Source organism: Epinephelus lanceolatus, chromosome 3 (genome assembly GCF_041903045.1).
Source record: "Epinephelus lanceolatus isolate andai-2023 chromosome 3, ASM4190304v1, whole genome shotgun sequence".
Classification (NCBI taxonomy): Eukaryota; Metazoa; Chordata; class Actinopteri; order Perciformes; family Serranidae; genus Epinephelus; species Epinephelus lanceolatus.
In genome coordinates, this window is record NC_135736.1 from 15,153,028 (window position 1) to 15,180,617 (window position 27,590).

The 27,590-nt window shown below is 41.4% G+C and overlaps 3 protein-coding genes and 1 non-coding gene across 4 annotated transcripts in view; 2 read left to right on the forward strand and 2 right to left on the reverse strand.

Annotated features, from left to right (window-relative positions):
- Positions 1-7,014, reverse strand: part of LOC117255527 (E3 ubiquitin-protein ligase SMURF2-like) — a 72,593-nt gene extending 65,579 nt beyond the window's left edge. The window contains exon 1 of the mRNA XM_033624528.2: positions 6,615-7,014. Within this exon, the coding sequence (XP_033480419.1) occupies positions 6,615-6,666 (52 nt within the window). The 5' untranslated portion in view covers positions 6,667-7,014. The remainder of the gene's footprint in view (positions 1-6,614) is intronic.
- A 1,006-nt stretch (positions 7,015-8,020) lies between these two features.
- Positions 8,021-16,953, reverse strand: LOC117254649 (importin subunit alpha-1-like). The gene is made up of 11 exons (XM_033623020.2): positions 16,908-16,953; positions 16,452-16,562; positions 16,214-16,354; positions 15,469-15,557; positions 14,620-14,888; positions 13,231-13,325; positions 11,231-11,494; positions 10,818-11,051; positions 10,157-10,339; positions 9,006-9,155; positions 8,021-8,267 (listed from the first exon to the last, which is right to left on the reverse strand). The coding sequence occupies exons 2-11, from the start codon at positions 16,515-16,517 to the stop codon at positions 8,178-8,180; spliced, it is 1,581 nt and encodes a 526-aa protein (XP_033478911.1). The 5' UTR covers positions 16,518-16,562; positions 16,908-16,953; the 3' UTR covers positions 8,021-8,177.
- Positions 16,954-17,296: 343 nt separating this feature from the next.
- Positions 17,297-17,369, forward strand: trnar-ccg (transfer RNA arginine (anticodon CCG)). Its single transcript has one exon. It is a non-coding gene; the product is annotated as a tRNA-Arg (tRNA).
- A 3,218-nt stretch (positions 17,370-20,587) lies between these two features.
- On the forward strand, positions 20,588-27,362 carry LOC117255087 (uncharacterized). Its single transcript, XM_033623654.2, has 5 exons — positions 20,588-20,720; positions 21,595-22,257; positions 23,326-23,412; positions 25,136-25,327; positions 25,700-27,362. The coding sequence occupies exons 1-5, from the start codon at positions 20,648-20,650 to the stop codon at positions 25,885-25,887; spliced, it is 1,203 nt and encodes a 400-aa protein (XP_033479545.1). The 5' UTR covers positions 20,588-20,647; the 3' UTR covers positions 25,888-27,362.
- Positions 27,363-27,590: the final 228 nt, after the last annotated feature.

Genomic DNA, 27,590 nt, shown 5'->3' on the forward strand with positions numbered 1-27,590 from the left:
CCTCATGCACAGGTTTTATTTTATTTTATTTTTCATTATACTGTGTTTTTTGGTATTTTCAGTTTCACAGAATAACAGATGCTTTTCAGTTTTATAGCCTGCTGTGACCTGTCGCCTTCTGGCAAAGGGTTGTTCAGTGTTTGTACAGAAGCATTTGTAATGTTCCTTCTTTTTACATTGAAAAAAAGTTCACCAAAGCTGCCACTGGACAAAATTTTACCTCAGTCCCTAGCAGGCGGATTTTGTCTGTCTTTGACACTTGCACTACTGTCTGTTTAAAAATAAATGAAAATAATCATATCCTCATCTATTTGGGTGTGTTTCCACTGTACCAATCCCAAACTGAATCGTGACTTCTAAACCAGGGTATGAACTGAATGATGACTTTTGTGTACCATTACACCCCTAATGAGATCTCAAACTTCCACTTTAATTTGATCAAAATTTACATTTTTTGTGTCTATGAAAAATGAAGCTGCAACTTGTGTTTTATATTTGGGCACACACTAAACCTGATGTTGAGTGAACAAAGGATATTTGCCAATCACAAGGGAAAAGTAACACAAACAATTATGAACCGTTTCTGCTTATTGAACTCAATAGCCAAAAAAACCCCTTACCTCATATCACAAGTTTGTTTCAATCTCAGGCCTTCTCGACTTTAGCCAGTTGTTCTCTTTCCTCACTTCCGTTTCCCTTTTGGTGCACTGAGCTTAACTGCCAATCAGATTGACTTTTATTTAACAAAAGGCTGCCGATTCTGATTTTTTCTCAGCCTATTCAACATGCTGAATCAGCTGAGAAAAAAACTGACACGGTCTGACTGGTGGAACTAGGGCGACAGACACTCACTGACAGCCTGACGGCTATGCGTCAGCTTGGTGTGTCAGGGCTTTAATAGAGGATTTTAACAACAGAGAAAATATGTTATCGAGAAGAGATGATAGGAGATATAAGAAAAATATGGACATGAGATAATGGATGGAGGAAGAGATGATGACAGAAGGGCTGACAGCAGCAGTGGGGGACTGCCCCACTTGGGCTGCTCTCTTGTCTTGGCAGATCAAATGCAAAATGCTTCAGCTGAAGCATATAACACACACACACACACACACACACACACACACACACACACACACACACACACACACACAGGTCACCAAGCAAGTGTGTACAGTACACACACACACTCTCTCCTCTTTGCAAACATCTATTATCTGACACTCACATGTCTGAAGACGAAGCATACCACATTGTGCTACACTGCATATTCAGAAATCCCACTGACAGACAGGCTCAGAAAAACAGGGGGTCAAGTCAAAGAGGAAGTATCTTGTTCCAGAAAGAGGAAAGCCAGAGGTAAGCAGTATGGAAATGAGCATGTAGGCTTGAACACATCATACTTTTGTGCAAGCTGTCTTAAACAGCACAAGCACTGAACCACAGACTTCAAAAAGGCAGTGGACTGCGAAGACGAATCGCCCACTGCCCTCCCCAAACAACACACTGCTTTTTCAATGTGGTGAAGTAGAGATATGGAAGTGCATACTGAACAGCTAAGGCTTACTTATCTGAGTGTCTGGGTAGCTCAGGTTTACAAGCAGCCTTCTACATGGGTCCATCCTTATGCTATGGGCTTGACTCTGCACCACATTAGCAGATTACCTTCTCTCATCTTTCCTGAGGCCAGATGTTTTGTTTTCTGGAAATGCACTGGTTCATCATCAATGCTATTTGTGCAGCTGATATTTTTCAATATGTGTACGGTATCAAAAAAAAAGTAGATTTATTAAGCAAAAACTCTTAAGAAAAGCCCAGTATCTTCAAGGCGATTTCTGTGAGAGTAAGAAATGATGAGCAGTGCCTATTAATTGCCTCATAACTGGGTCAAACTGCACTTTCTGCCGGAGCATTGCTTGTTCCTAAATAAAGCTGGTGCCAGGGATACATAAAACACAGAGCAACACCACAAACACGTCACAGTATGACTCACGTCCACTGTGTGTGCTGATGAATCATAATCACTAACTCTGGTCCACATTTCAACTGTCAAAACTCTGTATTGTTTAAAGAGGGGGAAAAATCCACTTGGAAAAGGAACAGCTTAGACGTAACAAAATAAATTACACCACATGCATAGTCCAAATCCCCACACTACCAGCAGCTCACAATGTGTTGATTAAATGTGACTACCATGATGTAATCAGCTTTCATTCAAATCATACAGGGAGGCCAGCAAACCTGGCAAGCAGAAATAACACAACCAACTTAATCCATCAAGGTGAGGATGAAGAAGTGAGTCAGAGAAGAGCAGGGAGACTGATTTTAAACGCAAAGGCATATGTATAACACACTGCCAGATTAAAACAAACAGAGGGGACCATTTCCTCTCATTTCAGGTTTTACTTGGTTGAGCAAAAAAAAAACAAAAAGGCAGTAAATATTTACCATTTAACAAGATAAATGCATCACATCACACATTTTTAAATCATTCTAACAGAACAAAGCTTATCCATAATGCACAGATGTCGTTCAACTCCACATGAGCATCATAACTTATAACTTGACAACTCTCATTGGTTTCTCACCATCACCACAGCGCACTCTATGTAACATTCATTCCTAATATTTTAGGAAGCTGACAGCCCTAATTTAGCTCCACATTGCGTGCTGACAGTAAGCTCAATTGAGTGTGTCTGTGTGTCTGAGTGCCTGTGGGCGTTAAAGTGTGTTTGTCTTCTGTTTGAAAACACAAGCATTAAGCTTGCACATACAAACAAGCTGACACACACAGCTGCACTTTGTGAGAGCTGACTGTGAATGCTGAGACAGTGGTCCCTGATAACTTCCCTGAAATGCAGTCTTCCTTGGTGCTAAGGCTGGGCCAGAAACAGAGGCTGGATCTTTATCTTAATCACTAGCTTCCTGGTTTTACCCCCCCTTCAATGCACATATGGGGTCAGCACCAGCCACCCAAAATGTTGGAATGAGGCACGCACACACACACACACACACACACACACACACACACACACACACACACACACACACACACACACACACACACAAAGCAGGACAGCAAATGAAAACTGTACATGTGGGTTCCCTTGCTTGCCTGTGTGTCACGCGCTCACACAGAACAGGAAGAATCCTGAGATGATTCTTCCAGTCATTCCCTGCTTGCTGCATGCCAACTGGAGGCTAATGGGGGAAATGGATCACATAGACAGACTCCCTTCCTCACAGCACAGGCAGCAGCCGCATATTGCAGCCAAGAAGCCATATTTGAAAAGAGGGTGAGCGATGGATTCATCCCCTTGTACATCTCATGTCATTCACCTCTGAGAAACTCCAGATTCCATCCAGTGAAGGAGAGCGAGGGGAAAACACTCTATTCCTGCTCGATTTCAGTAAATCACACACCAACTGTTGCTGTGCAGGAGACAGAGGGGGAACTACACCAATTGTCGGCTCCCTGCAGTGTTAGGAATAACAGCTCTCGAAATCCAAGATTGCTCGCTTTTACAAGCTTGGCAGCAAGCTCTGTGGGGACATGGTGACACGCCGCCTACCAGCAAACTCAAACTAGGAAGTTTTTTTTGTTATTATTAATTTAAGCATCAAAGAGCAGCTGTCCCAGATAAATGTTCCAGAAGTAAGGAGGAACTCCAAAAATGCATTTGTAAGAAGCTAGAAGGTGGCAATTGAATGCAGTGAGGGATGACTAAACTGGGGATGAATTTGGTCAGGATCCTGTGCTGTGTGTAAACCCACTCTATGCAAGTTCTAATCCACGGCCTTGACGAGAGGGATCCTCGTGAAGGTGGCAAGCTATAACAGCACACTGCAAATTCAGCTGTATCATATAAAGGAATAGCTTAACTTTGGTGGAGGAAAATTTCAAGAACATGGCCGTCACCTTTTTTATCATCATGAGGAACACAGAACAAAAAACTGACTGGAGCTGAGCTTCAGTGTGCATTAAAGTTGCAACTATTAACTAGTTAATTGTCAACTATTAAATTAATTACCAGCTAATTTGATAACCAATTAGGTTGGTTGTAAAAATTCTCAGATTAAGTGTGAATATTTCCTGGTTTCTTTACTTTTCTATGACTTTTAACTAAATATCTTTGGCTTGTGGACAAAACAACACATTCCAGGACATCACCTTGGGCTTTGGAAAACAGTCACCGATATTTTTCATTGTTTTCTAACATTTTATAGAGCCAACACCTAATCGATTAATGAGGAAAATAATTGGCAGATTAATCAACAATGAAAATAATCATTAGCATCAGCAGAACCAATATGGTAGTTTTCGTTCATTTTTTTATAGACTTGCATCTGAAAATGATTGCAAATTATGTGCAGTGTGTACTTTTGGCTGAAATAGCAAAATGCAAAGAAATAAACCAAAAGCCTCTGCAGTTTCCAGTTGGAAACAGATATAAGAGTCATTAACAGCACTGACAGCATAGTGCTAGTGTTGGCAGTGCTTCTGCAAAGACATGTAGCCACATGAAGAAAACAGCCAAAGATGGAGATTAAGATAAGGACAGTTTACTAAAGAGGTGCTAGCAAGATAGAAAGACCCAGTTTGATACAGAACCATTGTTTTACTGTGATTTGGCTCATGCTTGGAGAAACTGTATGGTGACCACCAGGGATGAAGGCTGGGAAGAGGCGATGAAGCTACAAACTGCATGCAACACATGCACTCAATGGTACTTTAACAAGTCATGAACCAGCATGACAAGTAAATCTTTTTGACTAAACTTGATCTCAAACACACATTATAACCATATCAGTCTGGGATCTGTTTGATGACTATAACAATTCTTGGCAATAATTCATATTGCTTACCAAACTAAACTGTTTCATGAACGTGGAACCCAAACGCTGTGAAAAACTATTACGAAGCACATCGGTTCCAAATCTGTTAACTTCATTGGATCCAAGCTTTTGGTTTAGCAAATTCTAATTCTCCCTGACAGAAAAAAACATGCAAACTATGACAGAAACCACAGAGCAGACAGAGTAAAACTAGACTTCGACTGGTATGCAATGTTAGGTCTAAATGCACATGGTCTCAGACTTATAAATCACGTGTGGCCACAACTAAGCACAAATGTAAAGCTCAAATGAATGCACAAGTCTAAATGTAGACTTAGCATCACCGATCATCACTGTGTGAGCAGCAATTCTGGTCACTCATATAAACCCCAATTTCACTCTCCTCTCACACACACACAATCACACACACAGTTTCCCTTATCCTTTCTCTCTCGTGAAGGACAGACAGGGGATGTGTCTATAATCGGGAAAGACTCACATTTCCTCTCTGAGGTTTCACATTCCTGGGATTCCGTCTGAAGACCACTGCAGCCCATTTAAAACCATTCCCCATATGGAGGGGGAAAAAAGAGACCCAGGGCAGGCGAGCAGGGTAGGTTTTTAAGCTTTGAGAGTTTATTTCTCCTTACAGTACTCTACCTTTCTACATAAATGAACCTGTTGTTCACTGAACGAGAAAAGAGTTAATTCACTTACCCTATGAAAAATCACACCATGATAGAACACCTGTCATGCTGTACTGTGGGAATTAGAAGTTACACTACTGGTATTGGGATTCTTGAAAAGTAAGTGTGGTGTTTGACTAAATAGAGATAAAAATGCCTCTTCACAATGAGACAAATCTTATGTTCTCTCAACACCATCAGATTAATCATTGGATGTGGCTACCACCCGAGAATGATGGGAGTGAAGGGCTGGAAATCTGCTCCCTGCATAAATCCATCTATCCAAGTTAAACATATGCTACAAATGCCATCTCAGAGCTGTAACAAAATGCACATACTGCAAATAAACGTGTGTACTGCACAGTTTAACGGTATGTCTCTTCTATGTTGTTCAACTATGATATAGCACATCTAAAGTCATGCTCTAAATACATCAAGGCTATTAGTAATGACACCAGAATGTGCGATAAGATATTTAACAATTAAATGTGATTCCACATCCACTGAAGCCCAAGTATGAAGCCACAAACAGCATAACCTGCACCCCCATTAATGTTCATAGAACATGATCACACAGAAGAGATCAAGTCCTAATGATTAATGGTTAGATGTAACTTGTTTCGTTTCAATGACGATACGGATAAACAAGTATTAATAACAACCACACAAATTACGCTGAAAGACTACAGGTATAGGTGTACATTAGCACAGACTTACAGATATTAAGCTTAAAAATTTGTTCTAAGACAACCTTGGAAAGAAACCCATCAGTTAAGATGCCAAGTAGCGTTAGCCAGCTAGGTTAATGCAACACAAACAGCGTTGTTGTCACAGCTAATGTTTGCTAACGAGCAAGGCTCACTGACTGTCTTTCAGTGCTGCTTCGTAAATCAGCATGGGTTACATTCGTGTAAAATAACAAGCAGCATTAGACAGAAACATACGATATAATAGGAAATTGAACATTTTTAATCACACAAGACGCACGCGCCAGTGTCCAGCGGTACCATCAGCAGATGTTAGCCTGGTTAGCTAGCAGGCTAACTTGCTAACGTTTCCGAGCGGCGCAGGAGGGGGTTTAAATGTGCTTACCTGTCAACCGCAGCTTTACTGGGCCATTTCTCCTAACTCCTTGGCTAGACATTCCCCTTTGTGTTCCAGCTTGATGAAAATTCACAAAAAGCGTCTAATTCATGTGTGAGCGTATGGGTAACTGAAAACGGTATCTCCCAAAACAATCCCTTTGCTAGCTTGTGGTAGCTTGTAGTATCACCATAGCAAATCACACGGACTGTGTATGCAACATAATGGTATCATAATTGCAACGATGGAATAACACTCGCTCTACTGCCCCTCTTTCCGTAAAAAAACATACAAATAACTACGTTCACAAATGCCGTTCACGGAGCGAGCCGCGGGTACTGATACGAATCAAGTGGACGGTTTGCCCTCCATCCAGACAGGCGTCTGCTCTGCCCGTGCTGTCTGCACTGAAGCTGGACGTGATGGTGAACACTGAGCTACATGTCCCACTGCAGGCAGGCAGGACAACGCTATATAAAAGCACATCCGGTTTACTCCTTAAAAATAAAAGCTCCACTAAAACACGTTCGACATTTTCTTAACGCTGGCTACCAGTAAGAAAGAAATAGCATTTTAATTTAGTGCACACACCATTAAAACACAATTAGCACATAATTAAAAATCATTTTTTGCCTGGTTGAAGTGGGACAAACCATCCAATTATTTTACTTTGAATGTACAAATTATCTTCATCCGGCCTCAATTTAAACAGCTTGGTACAGTTTATATGGACATGACCGCGCTGGACAGCTCCAGCGAATAGTTTGAGTTAAACGATTTAAATTACTGTGTATCCACTCTGGATCAAAACTATTCAGTAAGAGTTGTATCAGTTAAAAGCGGGGTAATATCAAAAGTGAGCATCCAAGCTTTTGGGAGGCTCATTTATCCATTGCAAAACAGAACAATTTCTCAAGTCTATTATACAAATATTCACACGTGATATGTAGTGTCTTGTATAAAATGTCATAAGGCCACTTAATACTTTGGGTCTACCACATTAAGCCAATAAAACAATTAAGCACTGTAGAAGAAATTCCTGAGGGTAGATACCCTGAATGCAGGTCTGCAGTAAAGAAAATGACTTTGACATTTAAGTCTCCAAGCTTGGTAGTGTTCATTCCTGCATCCCCCCTGAGCCACTATGGCCATAAGTGTGAACACACTGAAACACAGATCTCATTCATAAAATAGTTTACAATGTACTGAAGACACAACAGTGTCCTTATAACATGTAGGCTTACAAGTATAAAGAATAACCACAGTGTCACCTAGTGGTGACATGGACACACTCACCTATTCCTTATTTCTCTCAAGTCATTCTTAACACCCCTCCTACGTCACAAATCAGGCACATTTCCCTGTAACCTGCTTATATCTGAAACACCCACCAAGAGTAAAACCTTATGCAAGAGTAATAATTATTTACAAATATTTATTTTAAACAGATATTTTGTTCTTGTAATGTCATGTACAAGAATGAAATGTCTAAAAAAAAAATACAAAAATATCAACACAGTATGAACTTCCTTTTTTTCCTTTTTTTATGTTACAAAGAGAAATGTGGACATGTTAAAACTGGAAAGTGCTCTGGTCCTCAGGGATCTGGAAGGTATAGCAGTCTCCTGTAGCTTCAGGAACCACTGACTCATCGTCTTCATTCTGAAAGGCAGGAGGACGCATTAGAGGATTAACAGAGTCTTAGCATGTTTTGGGGCTCATTTAATGGACATAGTTTAAGATAGACTCTGTGGACCAGACCATTTCTGTCAGCCAACAAATGGTCTGTTGTGAATGCATTAACACTGAAGGCAGATAGTGTACACAACAGTATGTTTTAGTTCTAAAAGCCTTTGGTCAATGATTTCACCAAAAAGGAAAACACCCATTAAACATACAATAAGCATTATATTGAAGGTTGCCTTGCAGAAACCTGCCAAGATCCAGCTCAGGCTACTGTACTGTTGCATCACACCCCACATTTATTCTTTGGCAGTAACGTGTGCCAACCTGCCAGCTCTGCCAAGGCTGTTGTCATTTAATCTGTGAATGAGTCATATGAATTACGATTTAAGTTGTAGTCATACTTCTTCTGCCAGTCTTTTAATTCATTCCATGTTTGTGTTCTGCTTGAATTGTTGAAGGAAGTGGTTTGTATCACAACTGTAACGAACTGTACAATCACACTGAGTGGCATTTCCTGACAAAGTCTTTGGAAAATTGAGCACATATATGCATTTTGGAAATGAAAAAAGCAAAGCTGAACAGATACAGAAGAAAATTAACTCTTAAAATGAAGCCAATGCAGTCATTCAAGAATCTAAAATTCAAGGTGCATGTATATGCAAATGTCTATGGTTGTTTTCACCATTAGCGTTGACACCTGTTTTCAGCACTTACCTCTTCAGAGAAGAATCTGTCTATGATGTTGAGAGAGGACTTATAGACAGCCTCGTTGTCATGGGACTGCAGTGCCTCAATCTTGTCCAAACCACCCAACTCCTCAATCAATAGGCACACTTTTTCAATTTCACCAGTTTTGTATGCCATCTGTGGAGAAAGGGGGGAGACTTCCGTAAGACTAATGGTTTCCTTAGCAAGAGATGAACCGCTACCATCCATTTTCATCTGTGACTGTCAGGAATACATCTGCATCATTCAGACTATAATGTGACAGATTAAATTCTGCAAATCTTCACATTTGCTAATCTCAGAAACCCACAGTGTTAATCTCCATTTAACTGGGACCTGCTGGCGGAGGAGTCTGTATATTTCCAGGCTAATTTCTCTTAAATGTATTTTAATTATTGTCTGAGCAGACTTAATATATCTCCCACTGTCAAGTTGTGTCTAAGGTTTGTCCTATTTAATGGAGTGAACAACGTTACTGTTGCACAAGAACCTCATGGGATGGTAATGCTTGTTGCAGGTATCAGTCCAACCCTGAAATGTTACCAGGTAAACAGAGTTATGGCTTATGAATTACTTTGGATTTTGACTGCAAAAATGTATGAACATATAAATTAATGCACATCTGACGGGTTTGGCCCCACCATCATTCGTTCATTCCTGAAAATGGACACCTCATGGAGCATAATCTCTTATGCCACCAACTTTTTTGGTTAGTTAATCAAGTCACTCATTTCACATCACACATGACGAATTAATCTGAGGAAACTGGTTTAAATGTGTCTTCCTTATAATCTCTTCTCATCAGCAAAAAAGAAATACATTCTAAAAATGCTTTGGTGTAGCTATCATTGCTACACATTTTATAACTTTGACAAAAATCATTGCAGATACTGTATAATTTGTACTGTGATACATTACCTATAACTTAATCAAGTATAAATTTTATGCATGTTGATTTGCATACATATACACAATACACTGGCTCTAAAGTAAGCCTCAGAGATCAGCTGCAATGTCAGACAAGTTGGGGGTAAAATCTACTCCACACATGACACAGAGTTTCAATCACAGCATTTTGATCCCACCACAAAAAATCTTGCAGTAAGCAACTACAAAACACACAACAACAGAGTCTTTACCTGTAAAATATTGTAGATTGCATCCAGGATGACCAAGATGATTTTGCTGTCTTTGGCTGTGAGCAGGGTGAACAGAGGCCCCAGCACATTGCACTGGACCAGGTAGGCCACCTGCTCCACTGTTCCACCACTGGTGTAGTTGGTGACAGCCCACACTGCCTCCTTCTGAGTCTTGTAGTCTCCCTAAACAGAAATGACATCTGAAGTTTTAGGCCAGAGAAAAGTACAGAGATGAACTACAGATACTTAAGATATACTGAATGAGCCTTAATGAAATAAAAGTAATATCATCATAAATCAGCTCCTCAGAGAAAATTAATTTGTTCATAAAACAAAAAAACTCTGTAAAAACTGCAGCATGCTGGAGAGACGTTGGGCAAAACGCAAGTGACTGCACTGGTCAGGGTATTTTAGATTACAGGAAGAACAATAATAAAAAAAAACCCCAGGCGTATATACGTATAAATTATTATTAATTATTAACTTATCGACAACTTTGTGATTCTCTTTTTGATGCAGTATATACATACAGTATACATACATGTATGTTGTGGTCTGTGAGGCAGGTATTTAGCCAGTAAAGTAACTCATTGTAAATAAATAAATTGCATTTGGAGTATTGTAACAAGCCAGCTGTATTTCCTGTCTCTTGTGTTCTGACCTGTTGGAGGATCTCCACCAACATGGGCATCAGGCCTGCATTGATGACCTCCTGGATCTGGGTGTCCTTGCCAGCAGTGATATTGGACACTGTCCAGGCTGCCTCTTTCTGGATATTGGGCTTGTGGTGTCGCAGTAGGCTGGGGAACATTGCCAGAGCACCTGCATTCAGCACACACTGTGTCTGCTCGTCTGTCCCAGTCACAATGTTGCCGAGTGACCGCAGGGCTGGAGTCTGCAAGGTGAGGGAGAGCATGTCAATTATTTAGGAATCATATATAGGAGGAATAATGGTGATGAATATGGTTTGAAACCTAAATTCTGTGTGTTCATGCATATCTATTTGAAGCCACTAATGATGCACACAGCAGCAGCATAAGCTTGATTTTGAGTTACAAACTCAACATCACATACCACAATGGAGAGCTCCCCACAGGCCAGCAGCTGCACCAGGCGGGGCACCAGGCCAGCCTGCACCACCACCTCTATCCTCTCATTGGAGCCATCGGTCAAGTAGGACACGGCCCAACAGGTGTCGACCAGAATCTCCCTGTCATCGTGGTGCAGGAGGCGCACCAGGGCTGGGAGCAGCTGCTGCACCGCCGTCAAAGGAGGTGCCGGGTTCTTGTTCCGACACAGGTTGGACAGCGTCCAGGTGACATTGCGTAGGTAGACAGACTGGTATGGTGGATTAAAAGCCAAGTATTATTTTAAAACATCAAAGTGTCATAACATGATAGTTGTTAGAGAATCAGATACTGACAAGCCCTAGAGAGACTCAAGAGAGAGCCATCTCCAAACAGAATAGGTTCAGTTTAAGAAAAACATCAGGGTCTCAGGACCTTTATCAGTACATAACAATGGTCAGTGATGCTGAATACATGAAGCTTTACTAATGCGTACACAGCCATCAGGAGCAATTTGGGCTGCACTATCTTGCCCATGGATACTTAAACACGTGTACTGGAGAAGCCAGGGATCAAACTGTCAATTCCTGCAATTTGTGACGACCCGCTCTAACTCCTGTGCCACAGCCACATTAAATAACTCTTCTGTCAAATCACTGAATAACATTTTTAAGGTGCAAGAGCAAAGTCAAATTACAGACCGCTCTGCTGTGTGCAAAAGGCCTCTCAACGGTGCATTAACTTTTCAACAGGAATAAATCGTTTCACACCACATGCCAAGATAAGCCTTGTTGACACTGAAAGCGTTTCAGGTGAACTAATATTTAGTTAGGCCTTGTCTGTGGGCATATAAGCAACTGGCAAAACCACAGTATCCCAACAAAACCAAACTAGAAAAACCAGTACAGCACAAACGTTGTTTTTGTTTTTATGAACAGAAAAGCTGTAGCCAGTCTACTACACCTCCTCCTGCTACCACAGTAAACAATATACATTATCTTTTTGCCTTTAACGGACAGGACAGATTGAAATGGGGTGAGAGAGAGAGAGTGGGGGCTGACATGCAGCAAAGGGTTGCAAGCTGGAGTTGAACCTACGACCGCTGCAGCGAGGCATCGCCTCTGTACATGGGGCGCCGGCACTATCCACTCTGTTACCGACGCTACAATATACACTATCTTAACCATATTAATGCCAAATTTCTAATTTGGATCATATGTTGGAAAACACCTTTTGGCTTTTTTTGGTTCTTTTTTCAGATGCAGAATAAACCTGAACACACCCACACTGCAACTTATTGAGGAGTTGATCAGATCAGGAGAGCACAGCTCTAAATACAGATGTAACTGGAGCCAAAACACATGGAAAAGAATCAGGATCTGATTCTAATGTGGCAGGGGATACATATATGTTGACAGACACATACATGCACTCATGCACCCCACATAAGGACAGGCTAGTTGATTCTGAAGAGCATCAATTAAGTTAAGTTTAAGTACTTTATTAATCCCCCTGAGGGGAAATTCAATGTTTTCACTCTTGCTTGTCAATTACACACAGGTCCGAAAGACACACACATGCACAAACAGGACCTATACATGCCAGAGTGAGGGGGCTGCCCTTGGTGAGGCCTGAGCAGTTGGGGGTTTGGTACCTTGCTCAAGGGCACCTCGGCAGTGCCCAGGAGGTGAACTGGCACCTCTCCAGCCACCAGTCCACGCTCCATTCCACTCCGCTCTATTTTGGTCCGGACGGGGACTCGAACAAGTCAAGTTCCAATGGACTGAGCTACTGCTGCCCATAGATTACAAATCTACTAACAGCTTGATCCAACTGATCTGCCTACACCATAAAAAAATCTTGCTATTCTAATGCCAAATGGGAGCAGAAGTCTGCCTCAACTGGACTCAGACAATGTCAATTTTTAAATCTGAATAGAACACACTGAAACCAAGATGAAAAAGTCTCTTAAAAGCAGCAGTGCAATACTGTTTGATAGAAACTCACAGGAAACACAGACAGGTCAGGGGCTGCCAGCAAGGCGAGGAGTGGCTGGAGACCACCATGTTTGATCACTAGGTCTCTGTAGTTGGATCCATCACCTAGATTTTAGGGGAAAAATACATTTAAAGTCATGTGATGTTTGCAGTGCAATCAGAACAGAAAAAAAGCAAACTGTGACTATATGAAAATTACAGTCAGCCACTATAGTGCAGGGTTACATATTTTCCATTTCAGATTTTCATACTTTAAGACTCATATTTCCACAGTTCTTGGTGTATTTTTCCAACCATATCTGACATTGGAGTACCAATACCTAAAATCAATGAGTTGAAAAAAGTGAAATACGTTATATATTTTATTTAAATTTAATTACTTAATATTCAAAGCATCTGTGCAGCCTTGTTAATTCACTGTGTCCATGGAAACGACAATTAGCACACCCATAACGGCATAATTTCCTTTTGCATAAAATATTATTTTTCTAATAACTACATTACTGCATAACTCGTAAATGCCCAGACAAGCTTCATATTTTGTTATGTCCTATGCTACATATGCAATTCAAAGATATTCCATTTTCTTTTGAACTACTTTGGTTGCGGATGTCTGGATTTGGTTCAGTTATACAGTGCTTGGGGCAGAGCTGTTTTGCATGCTGTGACATGCAGGCATAGAGGCAGCCCTATGTGGAAGTATGTGTTCAATTGCACACCATATTTCCTGCTTTGCTTTCGAAGACATCAAGCTCGCTCTGGCCCACACTTTCTCACACAGTGGTAAACATTTTGGTTGTGCTGGCTGCCTGCTACAAAAGCCATGAAAAACACTCTGCTTGTAGGTCTTTGATCAGTTTGTCTAGACACAAATACTTTTCCACACTGTTTTCTTTCTTCAATACTTATCCAGACCTGGATATTATTAAAATTAAATTCCATAATTTTCCCATCTGCATAGGAACCACGACAATAAGGAGCTGGCCCTTCAGCATTAGCGTTAGCTTCAGTGTTATTCAACTACCATAATATCTCGGGCCCTTTTTCTCACCATGATCTGTTCTAAAATCTTTACTGACTGAGAAAACAACCTGTGTTGATACTCTAATAGACAGCGCGTTCCTTCTTATCTCGCATGAATCACCTTTGGACAAGAATTCACTGTGTCAACAACACACTTACAGTAAGATTACTAGGACACACCCTCTTAAATTAATTCAAAATGGCATGGCATGGCATGGCAGCCCAGATGCACACAATAACAACAACAGATCTGCACATCGCAACTATCTAGGTGAATAAGCTGAACAATATAGCAGTGCAGGATGTAGTAACGGAACTACGGAGGTAAAACAAGTAACCTCAGACACAGACGTTAAGTGTTGTCGGCCTACAATACCTGCGATGTTTCCCAGGGCCCAAATGGCCTGCTCGCTGATGTGCGGGTGGGGTGATGTCACCAGGCTGATGAAGGCTGGGATGGCCCCTCCTTCCACTACAGCAGTTGTCTGCTCTGAGGTACCCGAGGCAATGTTGGTCAAGGCCCAGGCTGCCTCAAACTGGATGGGGGGGCATTCTGACCATGCCAGAAAACTAACAAACTTTGGGATGAGTTGGGCAGCGATGATGCTGTCAATAGGTGGGTGTTTTTCTCTGGAGAGGAGCTTCCTGTAGATCAGATCAAACACAGTTGGGGTGTAATTAAGATAAAGTAACTTTAAAGAAAGAGAAAGTCAAGATGTATTGTCCTTCTGGTTATACAGCTACAGTGTATAGGCAACAATGTGATATATTTTAGTCTGGGAGGCTCTATTGAAGAAAAACAGTAATATAAAAAGACTTATAAAACGCAAAAACTTTTTTTGGGGGAAAAATAAATACAATCAAAGCAACTTGTAGTTGTGTTAAATGTCATTACAGTAAGAACTAGCTGAAGGACAATACAGGAGTTATCATGTTTAACAGATTTGGGAACAAATTAATTTTTTACTTAATAGGAGGAAGCAAGACATCCGCAAAAGAATATGCCCGAAATCTAACTGTTAAATACGATGGGCAAACTGTCACAATTCAGGAGTATTATATAGGAGAGATGATATCCAGATGATGAAAGACTGGACAAAAAAAATATGCTCCATGTGGACTGTGTTTGTATGCATAAAATGCCCTATAACAGCCTGGGAACAATTGTATTATATTATCTCATTAAAACTCTTCAGTCAAGCTTCTTTTACTAAATGATTTTTACCTGGCAGCCTGCGTAGCCTGCAGCTGATGATCTAGACTCTGGCTGTTTACACCTCCTACAATCTCCTCCACGGACCAGTGCTGGGGAGGCTGTGAAAACAGAAACAGATTACTTATCTGGCAGGTAAACCTGGGGCAAAGAGCAGATAAAAATAACCTGCAACATGGCTTGCATTTCTAGGTCAAGGTTTCAGTGTCAGGAGAGTGCAGATCAAATGTAAAAATAGAGCGGGAAAAATAGTTTTGACCTAAAAATTTTTTTTTTTCAGGATTATTAGGTACTGAATGCAAATTCAAAGCCTTCATAACATACACTGATTAACACTGACAGTGACTCTTTAAGCAATGAGGAAGTATTTTAAAATGAAGTGGAACAACCTTCACACTGTTATCTTCAGGTAAACACATGTGCACTTTAAATGAAAACATATAAGTGTGGGTGAAACCTTAGTTATGCTTTGAGCTTGCTCCAAGTTTCACTTTGTATAATGAGTACAAACAGACCAAGCTTTTATCTGCCTTTCTGGTTCAATTTGACTAGACCTATTCTCTGAGGATAGTGCTGGGTGTTGGCATTAAGCTTGCTGCAGCTCAATCATAGCCAACTAAATTATACAATCAAATGTTTCAGACATGCAAAACCAGTTGTGTTATTTCAGGTGCCTCCTGTTTACTGTCCCAAGCCAAATGAAATAGAAAGTGTGTGAAAGGGGCATTAGAGCTGACCAGGATCAGCTGCTGGGTACCTGAGCGTTGGGGTCTTTCTCTTGGAGAGGGGAGGTCGGATCCTCCAGAAGAGTCTGGACGTTCCTCCTCTTCAGGATCTGATCATCCTTCTTCGCTTTACGTAGCTCTACGTTGACTTCCGCTCTCCTTCGCCTTAGCTCCTGAAGAAGTCGGTACCCATGTGAATATAAGGTTGTATTTATTTCGATAAGCGACATAATTAATGTTATAATGTCGGCTGTTGGTCGCGGAACTTACGTTGGCATCTTTCCCTTTGTTTTTGAACTGGGTGAGACGAGCTCCGTTGTCGCTGCCAGCTGACATTCCTGACCGTTGAACAAGACAACTGCAATAACGTACAGACACTCCCTGTTCAGAGATGAAAATTCAACGTTAAAAATTAAACAGCCATGTAAACGGCTAATTTCACTTCCTTCCTCTGCTTTACTTTAAGTGAGCTAACGGGCGGTGGATAAGCTAACGCTAGCAGTTAACTGGCCGCTTCTCTTGAGGCAAAGCCGGTTATCTAACACCATGTGGCCCCGCCGCACACGGAGCCTGTCTGATAAACCAACACCCCAAACCCCGCTGAAATTCACAACAACAACGATAAAACCATAAAATTATAAGCAACACAATAACTTAAACTAAAACCTTAACAATACGTTTATTTAAAATGTAGATTTTGTCACACGACATGTGCGACACGCTTACCGTTCAGATTTCTTGTAAAAAATTTTTACACCAAATGTGACGTCACGTATATAACACCCTGTTTTCCTTGCGTTTTGATTGGTCAGATGAACCACAAGCCCCTCCCCCTAGCCCACTGGTAACAAAAAAAAGCTTCAGACAACACACCCGTTGTCAAAGGCAACCGCTGGTAGTATCGCGAGACAAAGCTTCCACATCTTTGTGCACTGGTAGGCTTTCATTATGAACCATTGCGGCCATGTCTGAACTACCCAATGTACCGAGCGTAACATTTTCCTCACATAACAAATTGTCATTAAATTTTAGGTGCTCAAAGACACGTCTCACCGCTGTTTTTTATTTGCTCTTACAGTTTGATAATAGTTAATTTCCACATATAACTACGTAATGACCCAGTGGCCTAATGGATAAGGCATCAGCCTCCGGAGCTGGGGATTGTGGGTTCGAGTCCCATCTGGGTCGTCTTTAGCTCCTTTTCAGGGCTTAAATATATAAAAGACAGGGCGCTCCTCGCAGTGATGGGTATGATGGGATATGGGATTCTCTTGGTAAATAATAAAACCCCAAATTGGTCTACATTGTACCAACTCTGTCACTCTAGCAAGGTGAGTATGCTCGACACCAAGACAACTGTGCTGGTAAAAACCTTGTTTTAACTGGGCAGTGGGGGGTACATAAATTATAATCTGAATCTCAATTAGCAATGCTGAAAAGGTCAAATAAGACAAATTAAAATATGGCATGTACAGATGAATATGTCTTTTCACAGTTTAACTCCAGCATTAAACCAATCTACAAGTAAGAGTAGTCACATAAGTGGAATTTAACCAGAGCTAGAATATAAGAAATCAAAATGCAGAATCTGTAACAGAAAAGTACCAAAAGTTCCACTCATCTGATAAAACACAGTTAAGCATGTTTGCCCCTGTCTCTTGTCTGATGGTGCCATAGGATGGTACCCAAATCCAGTGGTTCTCAACCAATGGTCATCCCCAGAAAAATGAGAAATAGTTCATTTTCACTATTCAGTTCACTAAAGATGTGAGCCCAATGTGAGTAAAAGTCAAAAGAGTGACAATTCTGATCATAGGTTTCATTTCCTCTCAGAAGCACAATCTTATCAAATGGAGTCATGACCTGATGTACATATCAATTTAGGGGTCCTTGACATGAAAAACGTTTGAGGAAATGTTAAACCCCAAAGCAATTACGTAATGTGGTTCACAGATAAAATGCTAAGTGGGTAACAGTCATCAACAGTCATTTCATAACTTAGGGACTTTTACGATTGGTTCATTTTAAAACCTAATGTATGAGAAAGTTACACATTTCCAGCACACTCATGCTGAGGTCAGTGAGTGTCATACTGTAAATTAAAGTGTTAAGTTCTCACGATGAGAGTTACTGATAAACCTCCCAGATAAGTAGGCTACTAATACAAACATTTCTCACAAGTTTTGACTCTGATGAAGACGCAGCTGGCGTCAAAAAGTTAGTCACAAATAAATTCATCACAAGTGATCTGAGTGCTCCAGTGCTTTTCTTGTGGATTCTTCCCAGGGGTGATTTTGATTTCTCACACTTTATTCATTTAAGCTTAAGAAAGATCCTGAACCAGGAAATATTCTATGTTTGCAGCATAGGTGTATATTTTAGGAGGGGCAGAGGGGACACAACCCCAAATATGTCCATACTCTGCATTCATTTCATCTGTATTTCTGTAAGTCTTCTGAAAGCTCACAGACACAGACGAAAAAATTCTCATGTCACCACATGTCGCAATATATTTCATGGCCTCACAGACCACCACTGTCTCCAACGCTACCCCCGTTCAAAGGTACAACATACGACCTCCTCCACCTTCGCCATGTTTGTTGTTGCCAGAAACTCTTGACTCTGACCTCAAGTGCCACCCAGTGTAAATCTATGTCAACATAAGGGATGCAAGGATATATGTGGGCAGTGAGGGTTACTACATGTTTGAAATGAACAGATTTTTTTAATTAAATAAAGGAAGTATTAATGAGCTTTAACCCACCAAGCATCAAGGCAGGCTAGCATTATTTATACTGACGAAACGGAGCCAACAAAATTAACATGAGCTTGTCTTAAAGGCCCTGTTTAGACCTGATGTTAACATGTGTTTTGGTTGATCCGGTCACAAGTAGTCAGTGCTAAATACAAGTGTAAATGACCACCAAGATGCATTGTGAGCCAGTCTAAGACCACTTGCTCCGGTGGTCTGGGACGCACTTGATGACATATCTTATGTAGTGTAAATGCTAATGCGTCCTGATGCGTCCCCAACCAGGACTACATCAATGCAGGACATGATGGTTGTTTTGACGACGGTGCACAAATGCTCATAACTCACCCATTTTATGTAGAGTTGGGCGAAGTGTTGCATGACTATCCATCATTTTGCCCTGTGGAAGGAGACATGTTGAAATCTGCTGACAGCAATGTTTTCAATAGGTCTTAAACAACCACTGACATGACAGCTAGCAAAAGTGTGGATATAAAAACTATACAGGCGAGGCAGCAACGACGTCTGAACACAGGTTGTTAGCCAGAGAAGTGTGATAGGCACAGGTGTGAACAGCTATGTGTCTTGGCTGTCCTCTTGTGATTGGTTCACCCAAAACCCATGTTAATACCCAGTGTAAACGGAGCCAATGACAGGTTGAGACTCACGAGTCTTCACTGCCCTCCTGTGGTCATAGTGAAGATTGCAGCACATTAAATGCATCAAAAAAAAGTATCAATGCAGAAATCATAGCAAGTAATCACACTTCTGGTAAATATTTTCTTGATACAGTGGAAGAATTCAAAACTATTGAAAAAAACTCATTAAAGTCGACCATAATCTCAGTCAGCCTGTCAGTATGTCACTATTTGATTAATTTTGTTACCTTTGTCTTTCTACAAATATGAATTATTTTGTATTTACCTGTCGTTTTTAAATTATTTTTTCAATATATCTTCATAATATTAAACTGTTGAATGCTGTTTCTACAAGATGCAGCAATATTTAATCATTCTTGTATGTTTTCTGACTGCTCCACTGTATTTTTTGTTCTTGCAATGAATAATAAAAACGTTCATTTGTGTTATTTTCAGATTGCTTTACTTTGGTGCCTGTATTTAGAAAGTATAAGTCCGGAAATTGTTAATTTGACAGTTAATGATGTGTCGCAGTTCCTGCATGTGACCACCAGAGGGCAGTGAAGACTGATTGATATTGAATACACTCAGGTACACTGTCACCTCCACCTCTCGTCAAGGCGGGCTGATGTCAGCAGAGAGGTTGCTATCAGCTGCCCTGGAGTGGAGGATATTTTATAAAATTACCCATCAAAAATGCAAGTAAACCATCCACACAGACGACTGTAAACATTCTGTTGGATAACACATACCAGAAGGTAAACCCTGTGTCCTGTAAGATAAATCCTAGTTTGTAAAATCAACAAACAATAACAAAAGAACAAAGAATATCTCAACAGATCAGCATTTCCCCTCTTACAGTGTAAACAACAACAGGAGCCCTTTTAGAATCCATTTATGAATGGAAGGAGTGTAATGTCACAGTGTTTATTTCTATGTTAGGGACGTCCCACCAGCTCCCTTTCCACCACATCCCATCTCATTCCTGAGCAGCTGTATAAAAATCCCAGGAATCCCCTCTGTGAGGCAGACCTTAACATATGTGTCCACACTGAACATCCAGCTGAACATCCAGGATGGCAGGGATTATTCTGTTTCTCTTGTTTCTGGGCTTTCCTCTTTACAGGACAGAGGAGCATGTTGTCAACGGTGAGTGGAAATTGTTTTTATTTGTAGTTTGGTACATTTTCATGTGGTGGAGAAATACTGTTTTTTTTCTTATTACACATTCAGTTGTTGCTTTACATGTTAAGCTCTTTTTATTGAGGTCTATTAACTGTACAGGTATAATTTCACAGCAGCATGCTCAGAGGGGATTTACTCATTCCTAAACTTCCTTACCAATTTTAACATCAGAAAACATACCAAAACAATTATATAATAATTCACGTAGATAAAATGCTAAGTGGGTAATAGTCATCAGAATTTCATAACTTTGACTTTTACAATTGGTTCATTTTAAAATCTAATGTCTGAGCTGTAGATTCTTATAAAGTTCCACATTTCCAGCCCTCTCATGCTAATGTCTATGAGTGTCCTACTGTCGAGATAAGTACTAACACTAACATTTTCCCCACTTTATTCATTCAAGAAAGATCCTGAACCAGGAAATATTCTGTGTTTCAAGCATAGGTACAGACTGTAAAGGGGGCGCTGGGGACACAACACAACATGTTCATTTTCAACACATAAAAGAGGCAGAAGACATTTATTTTTACAAAACAAAATAAATTTAAAGGTACAAATTTGTGCATGAAAATTCACCAGAATGCAGGAAAGAAGTTATTTGACACTAAAACTTTAAAAAATACTGGCACAAATAAATATATATATATATATACATATATATATATATATATATATATATATATATATATATTATATTGGCACAAAAATCTGCCTCCTTGAAAGGAACAGCCACAGCGAATGAATGCAGTATTATAGCTTATTATGGGAGCAGAGATGCTTTATTATTACAGGAAATGTCTTACTGAAGTACAACTTGTTGCTTGTGTCAACCCAGAGCTGTACACCCTGATAGAAAAGGGCCAGCCCAGCTTTGTGGATCCAGCTCCGAGCAACCAGAGCCGGCTGGTGGTTAAAGAGCCCTCCCTGCCCATCAACGAGCTCCTGGAGAAGACCAGCAAGACCGGGGAGTCCAAATTCACCCTCCATCCTCTACCCTCTGCTGTCTGGCCAAAGCACACCGACCTGGCCCCCATCCCCCGCCACCACGGCCCCCACAACAAGAGCAAAAAGGGCCCCAAGAGCGACCGACTGGTGGAGCACAACAGCGAGAAGACCAGAGCAGAAGTTGCTGGTCTGCTTCCCAAAACTCCCCTGACTGGAGCCACAGCTGCTGTCACCAACCGCACTGTGCAGAGAACCAACCAGGACGCCCAGTCCAACATCAGTCCTCCTCAGCAGAGTGAACCAGAGGGTCACCCCAACTCCAGACCCAGGAGTCCATCCCACACACAGCCTCAGGCTCAGCCGCACCAACCGGCCCCTTCCCCGCGCAGAGATCCCCCCAACCGACGGCTCGACCCAGAAGAGAACCGGCCGGGGAAGTCCAGTCTCTATCAGTCAGGTATCGGTGCAGCGAGCAGGAACAACAGCCGACCACCTGTCCTCTTCAACCGGCGCTCCTCCAGCCTGCTCTACCAATTCGACATCCTGAGACGAGGTACGGGAGGATATGTTGTGTCCTGACCTTGGAGGTTGACCTGTGTATAGATACAGAGCTGTGCACAGTGTCTTTGAACGTTACTTTATTGGGCTTGAGCTTCCCATTTGGGATTACATATTTCAAAAGAGAGTTTCAACATCTGGGAAAACCTTTGATGCTCAGTATCACAGTATTTATTACCAGTAATAACCTCACAGTGACAAATGACTCAAACTGAACACAATTTTTTAGTGTTTAAGTCGCTGAATTAAAACAAAATGCATTTCTATTCCACTTTTTCCCCATGTAATTTATATTTCTTACAAAGTTAAAAGAGTCTTGTGACATTTGATGACAAAAAGGGTCAAAACTTGATTTTTATACTAAAGTTTCCAAAATGCCCTTGACCAAAAACTGAAAAAAATGCTCAAAAGCTACATTTCTTAGTGCATCCTGGTGGCCTATGGGCTTAACACGCTGATCATATCATCGACAAGTCCACTGAGTCTGGCTAGGGACTTTTGCTACATAGCATCCAGCAACTTCCACATTATTTGCCACTCTGCGCTGTCTCCTGTCTAATAAAGATGACAAAATACCTCATAAAATACCTAAAAAATATCTACATATGTTTTACTCCTGTGAAGATAAGTCAGTCATATAAGTAACATCATATACACTAACACACAGTTCATAGAGTTCACTCAGAGTGATAATGACAGTGATGATAGTTTGAACCCTCCACTGGTAGTTAGTGAACATCTCTTGCCACTAATTACAACCACCTCCCTCGAGTCTGGCTGTCAGTGTTTCCCTTTGTGTGCAGCGAGGTTGTAAAGAAACTGATGCAGAGTGAACAAGAAGGTCCTGATGTTGTAATTAAGATGGAAAATGTAACACGGATGTGATCCCATCACACGCACACCATCCCCTCCTGTCCCATGCGGAGGAATGCAACGCCTGGGTTTTGTAATGACAACCTTGTTCTTTGCTAATGACGCTGGAATGAGAGTCTGGCAGACAGTCACTCTCTCTCTCACACTCTCATCCCTTCATCCTGTCTTCTGCTTGTGTTCTTCTCCACAGAGTCCGACTTCACACATGATGCCTTCTGCATGAGCGAGTGCAGGAAGGAGAAGGAGGAGAGGGAGTATTACTGCTACAGTGAGTTTGGTATGTAACCACGAGAGACAAAAAGAGTTTGTCAAAGGCAGACAAAGTAACATGCAGGAAGAGCCTGAAGCCTTGGCCAGTGAGCGTGAACTTTAATGTTTCAGTACTGATTAGTTCATATAAGTCTGTTTTTCCCCCAAAAAATAAACATCCCTGAACATTTTGAACAAATCACTGGCTTTATGGAGGTAGTTAAGTAAATGTTGATTGTACAGTTGCTATAGAATAATTCATAGGTGTGGACTCGGGTTACATGACTTGGACTTGAATCAGACTCGAGTCACAAATTTGATGACTTTAGACCTGATTTTACAAAATCAAACAAGAATTTCAACTAAACTTGGACTTAAACACCAATGACCATTGGACAACTTGGACTTGAGCCTGACTTGAAACCACTTTATACCTTTTTAACCTTTTTACCCAAACATTAGAAAGTATGTTATTTAAAAAGCGTGTCACAAATCATTTCATTTCCCTTCATTTCCTCAATCAGCCAACATTAACGCTATTCATTAATCCCTACACCATTTGTTTGAACCAGTCCGACAGCATCCAGTCAAGTTGCAGGAGAAAACCATGAAGAACTGATGTGACAATACTGAGCGCCAGTTGGAAAAAAGGATATCAAAGAAAATTTCAAATGTGTACAAAAACCACTCAACAAAAACATAATTAAACATAAATTTAAGCTAAACATCAATTTTGAGGCTTGTAGTTTAAAGAAATAGTTCAACATTTTGGAAGTGGGAAGATTGATGCCATTCTCATGAAAACAGGGGAGAACAACTTGCCCAGCTCTGTCCAAATTATAAAAAAATCATACTACCAGCATGTTTAAAACCATCCGTCCATTTTCATCCCCTAATCCGGGGCCGGGTCACAGGTGCAGCATGTCAAGCAAAGCACCCCAGACGTTCCTATCCCCAACAACGCTTTCCAGCTCCTCCCAGGGGACCCCAAGGTGTTCCCAGGCCAGATGAGATATATAATCCCTCCAGCATGTTCTGGGTCTGCCCTGGGGCCTCCTACCAGTGGGACGTACCCAAAACACCTCCAGCTGGAGGCGCCCAGGAGGCTACTTGATCAGATGCCCGAACCACCTCAACTGACCCCTTTCAACACAGAGGAGCAGCGGCTCTACTCCGAGCTCCCTCTGGATGTCCGAGCTCCTTACCCTATCTGTAAGCCTGAGCCCAGCCACCCCACAGAGGAACTTCATTTCGGCAATCTCATTCTTTCGGTCACTACCCCGAGCTCATGACCACAGGTTAGGGTTGGGACGTATGGACTAGTAAATCAGAAGCTTCGCCTTCCGGCTCAACTCCCTCTTCACCACGACGGTCCGGAGCAGCGCCCACATCACTGCAGAAGCTCCAAAACTAATTAATTATCTGGTTTGTCCAATCTGCTTTTGTCAGTGTTGGGAAGAGTCAGGCTAGCGGTTTCCCCTGTTTTCAGTCTTTATGCTAAGCTAAGCTAAGCTAAGCTAAGCTAAGCTAACTGACTCGTGGCTGTAGCTTCATATGTACTGGACAAATATGAGAGTGGAATCAATCTTCTCATCTCACTCAGGGCAAAAAAAGCAAATAAGCATATTTTCCCAAATGTCCAACTTAACAAAACATGCATCTAAAATATAGATTGTACATTCAAACCTAAAATCATTATGTATGAATTTCCAGCATTTTGACATATGATGTTTTTCATTTCCCTTTAACAGCTGTCAATGGGATAGTTCATGACATTGATGTGGTGCGTAAAGGCATACGCCTCATTACACTGATGGTGAGCAGTGACGGCTTCTACAAGATGAGTCGTCTCTATGTGACCCCTGACAGCTTTTTCTTCAAAGTTCGCCTTCTGGTCCTGGACACCTACAAGTGCAGCAAGCCCTGCCCTGACATCAAGCTCGGTGAGTGTAGTGGGAACGCACAAAAGCCTCATAAAACAAAAGGATCTGACAAGAAAATCTGTTTAGTGTAGTGAAATAATGAAACTGTAGTAACTGTGAAAGTGTATCTAATGAATGCAAACCTTTGACTGATACTCAAGATCAGATATAAGACAGAAGTTGTACATCATGAGACATTTACGCAGACGTGTCAAGACCAATTAACTAAGAAGTCTCTAACAAGTCCCCACCAAAGTCTTCTTGTGTGGGATGTGGGAATTATGTTTCCCTGAGATCAGCAAAAGCAGCAGCATCCACTTTGTTTAGGGCAAACATGAAAAATGCTCAACTGTGCACTTTTTCACGTCAACATCTTCCCTAACCATTCCCTAGGGACCAGATACATTATAATGGGCCAGATCTACCACCGGCGGCGCCATCTTCCCAGCGACCTCCTGAACCTACTGGGGGGTAAACTGAAGCCTGGAGACGGCCTCCTGAGAAGCAACAACTACGTCAAGAGATTCAACAAACGGAGGCACCAGAAAGCCCTGGAGGCCACCCGCTCCAGGTGTAGGTGAACCAAAGATAGGACTATGGCCCCCTGCTGCAGGGGAAGAGACATTGCAGCTTACCTGAACTGATCGTAACTAATAACCCCTCAGTATTGTGCAAGACAAAAGACATTTTGCGGAAGGCATGGATTTATTTTCATACGGACTGCTATGATGTATCCTAAACCTGGTTTATCTTTTTTACTCCTCTGTAAAGTTCCTGACTTGTGGTTTCTTTGATAGAAAACACAAGCAGCTTCATTTAAATGGATTGTCCATGATTACTTTGTAACTTTTGGGGCGTCAAACAAGAGTGTCCCCAACCTTATTATTCCCAAAATAGCAACTCCACTCAAACTCCTCATTCATGGCTGGTTCATGCGTGTTTTTGTTAAACAAGACAATATTTGTGCTGCAGTCAACCTCTTTATCCCCACTATAATCCAAGCACACATATGAACATGCATACAGATAAGATTATCGGTTAAATGTTGTTGTCCTATGTTGCTTTTCAAAGCATGCCCCCGTTTTTATCAGTTGAAAAACAGAAATCAATACTTTTACACAACATCAAGGAGAAACTTTATTTTCAAGACAAGCATGCTGGCTTTTCCAAATAATGGCAGCTGCTCAGTATATTTAGAACCTTGGATCTTAATACAAACCCAATATTTCCAATAATCATGTTGACTCCTATGATTAATCAATGATGCTTCTAAATTGATATGAATGCAAAATGTTGTACTGCACCAAACAGTGTTGTTTTGTAATGCTCAGTCCCGTGCATGTTGTCACTGTGGTTGTTATTGGTAGGCAGGAAATGCACTATTATTGTTACAAGGACCAAAGGGAGGGAATGAAGGGCCTGAAAAAGCAGCAACAAACCTCGGTGGAAAACAAGGAGGAGGAGGAGGAGGAGGAGGAGGAGGGAGAAAAAGGAAGAGAGGGAATGAGTGAGCACAGGACCTTTGCTTGTCATGAGAGCGGCTTATTTTCCTAACTTTAATTATGTGTCCACGATGAAATATCTGCCCAAGTAGACTGGGACATCAAAAGGGGCCTTGCTGAATGAGGAGGGGGTGTGTTGTTGTAGGGACTAAGCCATAAATCTAATCGCAGGAATCTGATCCTCTCCACACCTGGACACATGACTCGGAAAAAGTGCCTCTGTCACAGCTCCTCTCTGGGACGGCCCTTATTTTCTTGCTTACACACAAACACGTCCTCCAAGAAGGGGGGCATTTAAAGTGTAGGCAAGATCAGAGGAGGAGGAAGACGGGGGCAAGGTGGAGGAGAAATAGAGGAGGTTATGTAAAATGACACAGGGAGGGGATTGAAGCAGGAGAGGGGATGTTGGGTCTGTCTTTCTAAAGGGATAGCTTCTTATTTAATCAGAAATCCCTGGCTTGATTGTAGTACGACCCTGAGCTCATGCTTCTTATGAAAGGGAAAACTTGCACTGAATGCTTACATTGCTTTACCATACACAAACCCAATAAAAATGTATATTTGTTTTGTACTCAACGAGCCTGTGAGGAATTTATTTGTCTTTAAACCAAGCCTTCACCAGCGCTATCACATACATCTGCCCACTGACTGAAACATTGATCCTCATTATCATTCCCAGTGATTGCATGGGAAGGAGCCCCCAACGCAAGACGCTCTAATTAGAGTTTAACAACCATGGTCTCTGTCTGGCCTGCGGGAGGAGAGACTGACTTGGGAACTTG